The sequence below is a fragment of the Scyliorhinus canicula genome, chromosome 2 (assembly GCF_902713615.1).
Source record: "Scyliorhinus canicula chromosome 2, sScyCan1.1, whole genome shotgun sequence".
NCBI classification, from domain to species: Eukaryota; Metazoa; Chordata; class Chondrichthyes; order Carcharhiniformes; family Scyliorhinidae; genus Scyliorhinus; species Scyliorhinus canicula.
In genome coordinates, this window is record NC_052147.1 from 42,446,006 (window position 1) to 42,458,646 (window position 12,641).

The 12,641-nt window shown below is 44.7% G+C and overlaps 1 protein-coding gene across 3 annotated transcripts in view; it reads right to left on the bottom strand.

Moving 5' to 3' along the window:
- Positions 1-12,641, bottom strand: part of dync1h1 (dynein, cytoplasmic 1, heavy chain 1) — a 140,420-nt gene that overhangs the window by 42,203 nt on the left and 85,576 nt on the right. For all 3 annotated transcript variants that reach the window (XM_038776735.1, XM_038776742.1, XM_038776726.1), the window contains 3 exons: positions 3,758-3,973; positions 3,383-3,595; positions 2,037-2,164 (listed from right to left, as the gene is read on the bottom strand). In XM_038776735.1, coding sequence (XP_038632663.1) covers positions 2,037-2,164; positions 3,383-3,595; positions 3,758-3,973 — 557 coding nt within the window. The remainder of the gene's footprint in view (positions 1-2,036; positions 2,165-3,382; positions 3,596-3,757; positions 3,974-12,641) is intronic.

Sequence of the window (12,641 nt, forward strand, 5' to 3'; positions counted from 1 at the left end):
GACTTGAGAGGGGAAACCGGAGCACCCGGAGGATACCCACATAGACACGCGGAGAACGTGCAGACTCCACAAAGTGACCGAAGCCGGGAATCAAACCTGGGACCCTGGAGCTGTGAAGCAACAGTGCCAATAACTGTGCTGTACATTCCAACCTGCCTAATTAGAATCACTTTGTTATCCACACAGCTTACAGTCTCAACCAAAGCTGGAAATGAGTGGGGTAGATAGGTTTGGGCTGAGAAACAGATTTCACTCCTCCATCTGACCCAAACCACCTTAAAATTCCCCCCAGAATCGAAGTTGCTCAAATGTTTCTCAACCGTAATTCTTGCATTTTGCCTTCACATGGTTTCTCCTTTCATTTGTGTCAATTCATTCACCAAATTAAAAATTGTGCAGAGGTCAGGTGTTATACCTGAGAAACAACATCAGGAGTATTTTTGCCAACAATTACATTATTTCACATTTTTGGAGTTTTAAAAAGATTTAGTTATATAGAGTGCTGTTACTTTAAGCATGTTTTGGTTTGGGTACGGTTATTATGGGTTATTTTGTTGCATTTCATTGTTTGTCGTTATGTTTTATATTTTCTGTAAAAAATTCCAATAAAAATTATATTAAAAAAAAAGCATGTTTTGGTTTTAAGTGCCAATGAACGAGAAAATGAAGTAACCCTGTTGCATTTAGCTAGAGACAGTTAAACGTACAAAATATTTTCTGTACATTTAAGCCAAGTTTCTTTTGTCAGATCAAAAACATAAAGGCAAGTTTCCATTTTTACACCATGCACGTACATGTTAAAGACAGTGAGTGGTTAAAACCGTTTCAACCATTAGTCCAAACATTAATGTTGCATGATTAAGCTACCTGAAGCTCCAACTACTGCCTTAAACTGCAGAAGTAACCAGTGTATTTGTGTATTGCTTGTGTATTGCTGAAAAGGGCACGCTATCAAAGCTTCCTCATCAGGGCAATTCTCAAGGAAGACAAATGTAAAGGGAACGACGATCAAGGGAGACAGTGGTGTAGTGGTATTGTCACAGGACTACTTATCCAGAGACTCTGGGTATTGCTCCATGGATCCAGGTTTGAATTCAATGGCAAACGGGATAATCTGAATTAAATAAAAGTCTGTAATAAAAATTCAAATGACAACCATGGCACTGTTGTCTATTGTCGTAAAAACCCTATTGGTTCACAAATCCCCTTTCAGGAAGGAAATCTACCATCCTTTCCTGGTCTGGCCGACATGCGACTCCAGATCCAGTGGCTTGCAAGGTACATTGCTCAGTTTGAGGTCAATTAGGGCCTATTCGGGCAGCACGGTGGCCTAGTGGTTAGCACAACCGCCTCACGGCGCTGAGGTCCCAGGTTCGATCCCGGCTCTGGGTCACTGTCCGTGTGGAGTTTGCACATTCTCCCCGTGTCTGCGTGGGTTTCGCCCCCACAACCCAAAAATGTGCAGAGTAGGTGGATTGGCCACGCTAAATTGCCCCTTAATAGAAAAAATAATTGGGTAATCTAAATTTATAAAAAAAAAAAAAAATTAGGGCCTATTCAGTGATGCGCACACCCTATGAATGGTCAGAAAAAAAAATTATATTGCATGAGTGCCAATTGGTTGGCAAGTGGAATCCGATTGGTACAGTGCACCAGTTAATTGACAGATAATGGGTTTCTGGTATAATTGTTAAGATCCATGTATATTAATGCAAATTTTCAGATACTTTGCACCATTCTCAAGTTAATTTCCCAAGGCAATAGGACAATGGCTAGTTCGAATTTAAACACAATTGACAGTTAACTGCTAAGCAATCAGTTAACTCCACAATCTCCACAGCAATGCTTCTACCAATCAGCATCTCATGCAATATAACTTGGTATTCCTGCAAATTGTACAAGTGCAAGATGAAAAGTTTTGACAACATATTTTTCAGCAATATCCAGAAAAAGTTCCTTGACTGATTTAATACATCCTCATACTATTGTTCCAAATCAAAACTTTACACAAAAAGTATTTTCTTTATAATACATACCTATTGAAACGTTTCAGCATGATTGCATTTTCCGTGCACAAGTCATCTGCAGGTAGAGAGTTTGCTTGCCAACGTAGACGTTCATCAGCATTAGACAGATACTCCGTTCTTGCTATGTCTGTACGGAACTGAAATTAACGGCAATGAATAACTTGTAGAAAACTAATTTTGCCCATGTATGGTCAAATTAAGAATTATTGGTATGTAGAATAGTTTCTTTGGAAACAAAGACAGGAGTAAGTCATCAGTCCCCATGACTTCATCCTGCATTCAATCAAATTAGGACCGATTTGTACCTCTGATTTACTGGCCTTCAAACCATATCCCTCGCTCCTCTTAATTAACACGTACCTATCATACTTGTTCTTGGAAATTTAAATGGAGCCAGCATTTCCAGCCTTTTGGGAGACAAGATTTCCACGGCCACGTGTTACGTGACACGTACTTCACTCTGAGCTCTAATTTTGAGATCAAACCTTCAACAAAAAAAATAGTTTCTGTTGCTTCGGATTTAGAGAGTTAAGTTTTATGGAGATTCCCAAGGGCAGGCTCAACAAAATCCAATGCTGCCTGCTATGCTTTACAGTTAGCCTTCACTAAGTCAAATAACCTGCATTGTCAGGGAGGTGCAAAAACGGGTTGATAACCAGAATGGATAGAGTACTCTTATTACTAAAGGCTGAACAGGTTAGTGCTCTTTTCTCTGGGAAAGAGAAGGCTGAGGGGTGACTTAATAGAGGTATTTTAAGATAATGAATGGGCTAGACAGAGTTTGGATGGTAAACATGATTCCTCTTCTAGGGTATGCAAGACTAGAGCTTTTAATCCAATATGGAACTCAGGAGAAATATCTTTACCAAGAGTAAAGAGAATGTGGAACACATCACAAGAAGTTGAGGAAAATGGTCTACATACATATCAAAGGAAACTAGGTAAAGTTGAGGGAGAAAGGTAGGAATAGGAAAATATTCAGATCGGATTAGATGAAGTAGAGGGGGAGGCGACTTGTGTGAAGTGCTCCAACATGCAATCTAATAACACTATTATTTTAAACACCTTACTGGATCACCACTGGGCTTTTTGAATACATGAGAACACAAAGCAAAATACTGCAGATGCTGAAAATCAGAAATAAAAACAGAAAAATGCTGGAAATACTCAGGTGAAGCAGTATGTGTGGAGAGAGAAACAGAATTAATGCTTCATGCCAATGAACTTTAGTTCTGAACATCAGTTCTGTTGAAGTTATTGGGCGGAAACAAGATCTCTCTCTCTCTCTCCAGAGGCTGCCTGACATTGAATAGTTCCAGGATTTCTGTTTTTACTGTTTAAAATTTGTAAATTACCAGAATGCTTGCTTGCTGTAGGTGGTGCGCCCAAGTTGTAAACAGATTTTGGCGCATTTGCTGATCAAAGTATCCAGCATAAGCGATGAAAGCAGCTGATAATAAGCAGTCTCCAGCAATAGTGGCCATCTGATTCTTAAATGTTTCACTGGTCTTTTCCCAGCGGTCTCGTTCGGCAGACAAACTCTTCAATAGTGCTGTACTTCGGTTAACCTGAAAAAAAAAAGGATTTTTATGGCCAATAACACATTTTTCTGACCAAATTTTTTTGAACCCGACAGATAAATTATCCAGGCCCCAGTTGCTGTCCCATCCCTGCACTCTTTAGAAGGATTTCCATAACGCAATTGGAAAGCCTTTATTAATGACACCCACCTTCGCTTCCACAGCTGCAAGATCTGCTTTAATGGCTTGGGCTTCAGATATCAGAATAGCATACTCTTCTTTGTAACGAGCAATGCTGGTTTCCAGATCACGAATCATTTGCTCTACTTCATCAGCCTTTTGTTGGTTCTCTTTTGCATCATCTTCCAGTTTCTGTAGTTCATTGCGCAAAGGTTCTACTCGCTTTAACATATCAGCATAATTGAGCTACGGAACAAAACAATGGTATGAAATTAAAGTGCCTGTGCAAGACTGCAAATAGCCGGGGTGGGGACTGGAACCCCCCCACCCCACTCCAGTGAACCTGCCTTTTAAAAAGATTATATAGAACAGAAAGTGCAAATTCAGACTAACAGCAAAACACTAGTTCACAATTTATATCTAAAGTGTTTCAATCAAAACAAGTGATAAAACAATTTTCTTTTAAAAATTAAAATTTGTTACATACCACGAGGATAATCAAGGGGTTAAGGGTAAGAAACTTAAGCTAATTAATATCACTAGAGAAAATATATTGAAAAAAACTTTACTAAGAGGGAGGTGTTGGCTCGGGGAGTGTTCTTTCCAAGGGCCGGTGCAGACTCGACGGACCGAATGGCTTCTTCTGCACTGTAAATTCTATGATCTACAAGAGGCAGCAGTGGATTCATCGTTTAGGATTATTCTTAATTCTCCAAATTTTAGAACAGTTCCAGCAGGTTGGAAGTTAGCAAAATTTACACTGCTATTCAAGAGAGGGTGGGATAAGGCAGTTAATATGGGCCTGTTAATCTGACATTCCCAGGATCCCACATTAATAAAAGTTGGACGCTTAGCAACAAAATACATTTTGGATGGGGTGTCTTTATGTGGTGCATTTTTGGTGATGGCTGAAGAGGCCAATCCTTGAGAAGCAGGTTAAACCATTAGTGCCGCATCTGAAGATACCTATGTCTTTGTGTTTTTTTTTCACATTGGCATTTATTGCTAAGCTGCTTTGGACATTGGTCATCATGGTGGTGCACACAAAACCAAAGGAGGTCACTATTTTCCTCTTTTGTCAGCTAGGTATTACCAGGTGCAGTAATCAAAGTCCAGGGCCCATAGATCATGCTTGCAAGCATCCTTCAAGCAGAGCTTTGGGCATCCTACTTATCGCCTGGCTCTGGCTACCTTGCCATACAGCAAATCCTTGGGTACATGACCTGCGAACGTGCCCAAGTCAACGGAGCCTCCTCTGCTTGATGAATGCTAATAAACTTGGGAGCTCTGACACTTTTGTAATTTTGTCCTGCCTGGATATACTCGCATGTCTGTAACTTTGACTATTAAGAAAACCCATGGACATGGGATAAGGTGTTGAACCTCTGCCCAATCACAGTAAATAACATGCTGCTGAAAGCTGTTTTCAAATTCTGCTACTGCAGGTTCATGGTGACAGACGACCTGTCCCTTGATGTAGAAGCCAATATAAGCAATGGGGAAAGCAGTTGCCACTGTTGGTCAACTCTCAAAAGCCACATGGAATATCAAGCTGACCCTTAGGACCAAGCTGATTTATAAAGCCAGTGGTTCTCAGCACCTTACCGTATGGTGCGAAACGTGGACCACTGTTACCAAGAAAAGCATCAATCAATTTTCATCTTCTAATCTGATATCAGTGGTCAGGAAAATGGTGGAATCTATTATGAAGGAAATCTTAACAATGGACGTTGAAAATTATGGTATAATCAGACAACGGCAACATTGTTTTATGAAAGGGAAATCTTGTTTGGCAAATTTAAAGAATTTATTAGAGGATTTTTGAGAATGTTTTTGGAAGGTAGACAAAGGGGAACTAGTAGCATACTTGGGTTCCAAAGGAATTAATCATTGATGTGATGTAGGCGTCGCTGGTTAGGCCAGCATTTATTGCCCATCCCTAGTTGCCCTTCAGAAGGTGGTGCTGAGTTGCCTTTTTGAACTGCTGCAATCCTTGAGGTGCAGGTACACCCATTATGCAGCTAGAGAGGGACTTCTAGGATGTTGCCCCAGCGACAGTGAAGGAGCGACGATATATTTCCAAATCAGGGTAGTGAGTGGCTTGGAGGGGAACCTCCAGGGTGGTGGGGTTCCCAAGTATCTGCTGCTCTTGTCCTTCCAGATAGGAATGGTCGTGGGTTTGGAAGCTGTTGTCTAAAGAAACTTGGTGAGTTACTGCAGTGCATCTTGTAGATCGTACACATGGCTGCCACTGTTGGTCAGTGGTGGAGGATTTGAATGTTTGTGGAAGGGGGAGCAATCAAGTGGGATGCTTTGCCCTGGATGGTGTTGACCTTCTTTAGTGCTGATGGAGCTGCACTCAGCCATGCAAGTGGAGAGTATTCCATTACATTCCTGACTTGTGCCTTGTAGATGGTGGACCCGGGGGGGGGGGGGGGGGGGGGGGGGGGAGAGAGTTACCCCTGGTAGCCACAGTAGTAATGTGGCTAGTTCAGTTTCTGATCAATGGTAACCCCCAGGATGTTGATTGTGGGGAATTCAGTGATGGCAATGCCATTGAATGCCACGGGGTGGTGGTTAGATCATCTCTTGTAGGGGATGGCCTGGCACTTGTATGGCATGAATGTAACTTGCCACTTGTCAGCCCAAACCTGGATATTGTCCAGATCTTGCTGCGTTTGGACATGGACTGCTTCATTATCTGAGAAGTCATGAATGGTGAATATTGTGCAGTATTGGCAAATATCCCCACTTCTGACCTTATGATGGAAAGGAGGTCATTGATGAAGAGCTGAAAATGGTTGGGTCTAGGACACTACCCAGAGGAACTCCCGCAGCGATGTCCTGGAGTTGAGATGATTGACCTCGAACCACACAACCATCTTCCTTTGTGCCCGGTATGACTCCAACCAGCAGAGTTTAGATAAGGTGTCAGTCAAAAGTTTATAATATGCAAATTAAGGACTCATGGAGTTAGGGGCAATATAATTAACATGGATAGAGGGTTAGTTAAATGGGGCATTTTCAAGTTGGCAGGGTGTAAGTTGTCGTGTCCCAAGAATCAGTGTTGGGTCTCATCTACTTCCAATCTATTTTATTACGATCCCAGGCCAGACCCAAACAGTTGCTAGGATGCCAGACAGAAACACCAATATTTTATTTAATTTGTGAGACTGAGGGGAAAGAATATTTTGCGGATTCCACGCACAAATAGGGATATGGTACATTAAATCAAAATTAATACAGTATTACTAGCTACAACTTACAAATACCCATTAAGCAATGTTTACCAATGAAATGAAACAAATTCTAACTGCCATGTTTTATCTCCACTCAAGCAAACCCATCTCAGGTAAAAATCCACTTTAAAATATAGTTAGCAGACCCAGGAATACCTGTTGTAAAGAGATGTCTTGGACAGAGGGATAGATCCTTCAGGGGCCAACATGCAGATTCTGGCCTGTGTCAAACCACTGTTTAACCTGCCAGCCTCTTCAGAAACTGCTGCTCTGTTCACAGGCAAAATCGTTTTAACTAAGCTGCTTTGAGAAACCACTAATCTGTTCACAGATCAAAATTGAACTCAAAACTGACTGCTTCAACCCCTAGCCCTTCCCATCAACTACATCATCTTACAACGGCCAAACACAATGTCTCCAATTATCTACTCACCAGGGAGCCTTCTTTATATACAGCAAAATTGCACTACCCCAATGTCAGATGAACAATATCCATGGCTGAAATGATCTTACTTTTATGATGCTTTAATTGCTGCGTTGTAGATGCTTTAATTACTTCTTTGTAGCCAAAGTGTCTGTCTTTTAAACCAGGACTTAAACAAAACTGCAACATTCAGATACACAATAATCCAGGCTTTTAGTCCTTACTACACCAAATATATATAACACAATATATATCTGAAATTCCTACATTGATCACAATATCATTATTTTGTTTTATAAATTTAGAGTACCCAATTAATTTTTTTCCAATTAACAGGCAATTTAACATGGCCAGTCCACCTACTCTGCATATGTTTTGAGTTGTGGGGCGAAACCCACGCAGGTATGGGAGAATGTGCTAACTCCACACAGACAGTGACCCAGAGCCGGGATCAAAACAGGGACCTCGGTGCCGTGAAGCAGCAGTGCTAACCACTGCACCACCGTGCTGCCCTCTGATCACAATTAATGACTTAGATCAGTGGTTCTCAACCTTTTTTAACCCATGGACCCCTTTTCCTCTTAATTTTTTTTGTGGACCCCCATAGCCATTACACAGAAAAAAAAGCTTCTTATATTTTTCACTAACAAAAAAGTAAAGGAATTGTATCAAATATTAAAGAAATAGTAAATGATTATGCTTTATTTTGAAGGAAAACTAATTTATTGCAAATAAACATATTTAACAATTAAATTCTAGAGCATTATGTACACTAGTAAATAATTCATAATAAACCATTTTAAGATAGGCCTAAGTGAGTAATTAAGAAAAAAAATGCAGATTTATTCAATGAAATCCCTGTGGTTGATGCTGCTCAGCGAGTTTTTTAATATTCGGCTCCATCGAGGTCAATGATAGTCGAAGATCACCCTTTTTCACAATGTCGAGTCTATTACGAGCTTTTGATAATAAGTGAAAAACACGACTAAATCCTGATTCAACAAGGTAAGATGATGGAAAAGCTATAACGTAGAGCTGTGCTTTATCCCAGAGTAGTGGGTACTTTTTAGCAGTGTCATTTGTTTTCCATATATTATGCTTCCCATCTTTGAATTTTGCGTGCAATATTTCATCACTTTGTAATTCAATGAGGGTCTCCTGTAAAGAAATGTCTACATCGGCAGCATTAACTTCAAAAGGAATTGCCATCCAAGTTGGTATATCCATCATGAGTAGGTGACTAAACCGAGTTTGCTTAATCCTTCCTTCATTAGCGTGGTAAACTAATCCAAGGGAGATTAGTGGGACAATTAGGGCCACAGCAAATGCACCTTTTTGGTTCTGAGCCCCTTCAGCCCGCAAGGTAAATTAGATAGATTATAATCTCTCTTTGACCTTTGTCAGTGCAAGAGAGAGAGAGAGAGAGAGAGAGAAAGGTGAATATTCATCATGAAAACAAACATCTAACGTCGCTGACTGCTACCCGAGAAAAGATGGGTGATTTTCACCTCCGTTTGTTCGAGGTAACTTTACATTTACGACACTGTCAAATGTAAAGTTTTTTTCTTCTACTTGATTGCCATAAAAAATTCATAGCTACATGAATATTTCTACTTTTAGTATTTTAATATGGCGTAGATTACTGTAAAAATTTAATTCTCAGTAATAACAATTGTTCTGAAGTAGAATTGCTCTATGGACCACTAAAATATCACCGTGGACCCCCGATTCAGTATTTTTTTTGTGTAGACCCCCAGTAATGTTACATGGAACCTCAGGGTCTATGTGGACCCCGGTTGAGAACCACTGATTTAGATGAAGGAACTGAATGGAATATATCCAAGTGTTGCCAGACAACTGAGTTTTTCCAGTTTTTAAAAATGATATGTTTTTTAAAAAAATAATTTTAATTCAAATTTTCACAAAATATCAATAACAGAAAATATTAACAAAAAATATTAACAACAACTAAGAAAACACAAAAGAGCAAACCCCCCCCCCCCCGTAAATACAAAAAAGAAGAAATAGATTAACACCAGTCATAAACAAAGAACACATGTACACGTCCCTTCAACCCAACCCACAGAAACGCGCCCCCCCCCCCCCCGGCTGCTGCTGCTGGCCTTTATCCCCCTACCGTTCTGCCAGGAAATCTAGGAAAGGCTGCCACCGCCTGAAAAACCCCTGTACTGATCCCCTCAGGGCAAATTTCACCTTCTCCAATTTCATAAACCCCGCCATATCATTTATCCAGGCCTCCACGCTTGGGGGCCTCGCATCCTTCCAGTGAAGAAGAATCCTCCGCCGGGCTACTAGGGACGCAAAGGCCAGAACACCGGCCTCTTTCACCTCCTGCACTCCCGGCTCCACTGCAACCCCAAATATTGCGAGTCCCCAGCCTGGCTTGACCCTGGATCCTACCACCCTCGACACCGTGCTTGCTACCCCCTTCCAAAATTCCCCCAGCGCTGGTCATGCCCAGAACATATGGGCATGGTTCGCTGGGCTCCCCGAACACCTAGTACACCTGTCCTAGCCCCCAAAGAACCGTTTCATCCTCATCCCGGTCATATGAGCCCCATGTAGCACCTTGAACTGTATGAGGCTAAGCTTCGCACAAGAAGTGGAGGAGTTCACTCTTTCCAGAGCATCCGCCCATGTCCCCTCCTCAATCTCCTCACCCAGCTCCTCTTCCCATTTACCCTTCAGCTCCTCCACCGAGGCCTCGTCCACCTCCTGCATCACTTGGTATATGTCTGAAATCCTCCCCCCCCCAACCCACACCCCCGAGAGCACCCTGTCCTGGACTCCACGCGGGGGCAACAGAGGGAACCCCACCACCTGCCGCCTGGCAAATACCCTTGCCTGCATGTACCTAAAAATGTTCCCCGGGGGGAGCCCAAACTTCTCCTCTAACTCACCCAGGCTCGCAAACTTCCCATCTACAAACAGGTCCCTCAACCTCCTAACACCTGCCCTGTGCCAACTCAGGAACCCCCCATCGATTCTCCCTGGAACAAACCGGTGGTTCCCCCGTATCGGGGACCCCAATCGAGACCCCTACCTCCCCCTGTGCCGTCTCCATTGCCCCCAAATTCTGAGGGTAGCCGCCACCACCGGGCTCGTGGTATACCTCGTTGTAGGGAGCGGCAACGGCGCCGTTACCAGCGCCTCCAGGCTCGTGCCCACACAGGATGCCATCTCCATCCTCTTCCATGCTGCCCCTTCCCCGTCCATTACCCACTTACGCACCATCACTGCGTTGGCAGCCCAATAGTACCCACAGAGGTTGGGCAGCGCCAGCCCCCCCCGCTCCAAAAACACCCTTCTCACCCTCGGGGTCCCGTGCGCCCATACCCCGTAACACTGTTGACCTGTTGACCCTCCTAAAAAAGGCCTTCGGGATAAGGATGGGGAGGCACTGGAACAGGAACAAAAACCTCAGGAGCACCGTCATCTTGACTGACTGCACCCTGCCCACCAGCGACAGCGGCCATATGTCCCATCCTTTAAACTCCTCCTCCATTTGCTCCACCAGCCTTGTAAGGTTAAGTTTGTGTAGGGCCCCCCCAGCTCCTGGCCACCTGGACTCCCAGGTACCTAAAGCTCCTCTCCGCCCTTTTTAGTGGGAGCCTACCAATCCCCATCTCCTGATCCCCCGGGTGCGTGTCGAACAGCTCACTCGTCCCCAGGTTGAGCTTGTACCCTGAGAAGTCCCCAAATTCCCTGAGAATCTTCCTCACCTCCGGCATTCCCCCCACTGGGTCCGCCACATATAGCAATAAGTCATCTGCATAAAGCGACACACGGTGCTCCTCCCAACCCCGCACCAGTCCCCTCCAGTTCCTCGACTCCCTCAACGCCGTGGCCAGGGGTTCGATTGCCAACGCAAAGAGCAAGGGGGACAAGGGACACCCCTGTCTCGTCCCTCGGTATAACCAAAAGTACTCCGATCTCCTCCTATTCGTGGCCACGCTCGCCATCGGGGCCTCATATAACAACCTCACCCATCTGACAAGCCCCTCCACAAACCTTTCCAGCACCTCCCACAAGTACCCCCACTCAACCCTATAAAAGGCCTTCTCCGCGTCTAGCGCCACCACTATCTCCGCTTCCCCCAGCATCATTATAACATTCAAGAGCCTCCGTATGTTGGTGTTCAGCTGCCTTCCCTTCACGAACCCCGTCTGATCCTCGTGGATGACCCACGGCACACAGACCTCTAGCCTTGTGGCCAAGATCTTCGCCAACAGCTTGGCGTCTACATTTAACAGCGAGATCGGCCTGTATGATCCACACTGCAGGGGGTCCTTGTCCCGCTTAAGGATCAAGGAAATCAGCGCCCGGGACATAGTTGGGGGCAAAGCCCCCCCCCCCCCCCCCCCCCCCCCCTCCCTTGCCTTGTTGAAGGTCCTAACCAACAGGGCACCCAGCAGGTCTGCATACATTTTATTGAATTCGACCGGGAACCCATCCGGTACCGGCGCCTTCCCCGACTGCATGTTCCCTATCCCTTTGACCAGCTCCTCCAGCTCAATTGGCGCCCCCAGTCCCTCCACCTGCCCCTCCTCCACCTTCGGGAATCTCAGCCGGTCCAAGAAGCGCCCCATTCCTTCCCCCTCCGCTGGGGGTTCAGACCGATACAATTCTTCATAAAAGTCCCTGAAGACCCATTTGATGCCTACCCCCCTTCGCACCACATTCCCTCCCCTATCCTTAACTCCACCAATCTCCCTGGCCGCATCCCGCTTACGGAGCTGATGCGCCAGCATCCTACTCGCCTTCTCCCCATATTCATACACTGCTCCCTGTGCCTTCCTCCACTGAGCTTCCGCCTTTCTGGTGGTCAGTAAGTCAAACTTGGCCTGGAGACTACGCCGCTCCCCCAGCAAACCCTCCTCCGGAGCCTTCGCGTATCTCCTATCCACCCTCACCAACTCCCCAACCAGCCTCTCCCTCTGCTCTCTCCTCTCCCTATGGGCTCGGATGGAGATCAACTCCCCTCTAATCACCGCCTTCAATACCTCCCAGACCGTCCCCACTCGGACCTCCCCATTATCATTGGCCTCCAGATACCTCTTGATACATCCTCGAACCCGCCTGCCCACCTCCTCATCTGCCAGCAGCGCCATCTCCAAGCGCCAGAGCGGGCGCTAGTCTCTCTCATCCCCCAGCTCGAGGTCCATCCAGTGCGGGGCATGATCCAAAATGACTATCGCCGAATATTCGGCATCCTCCACCCTCGAAATCA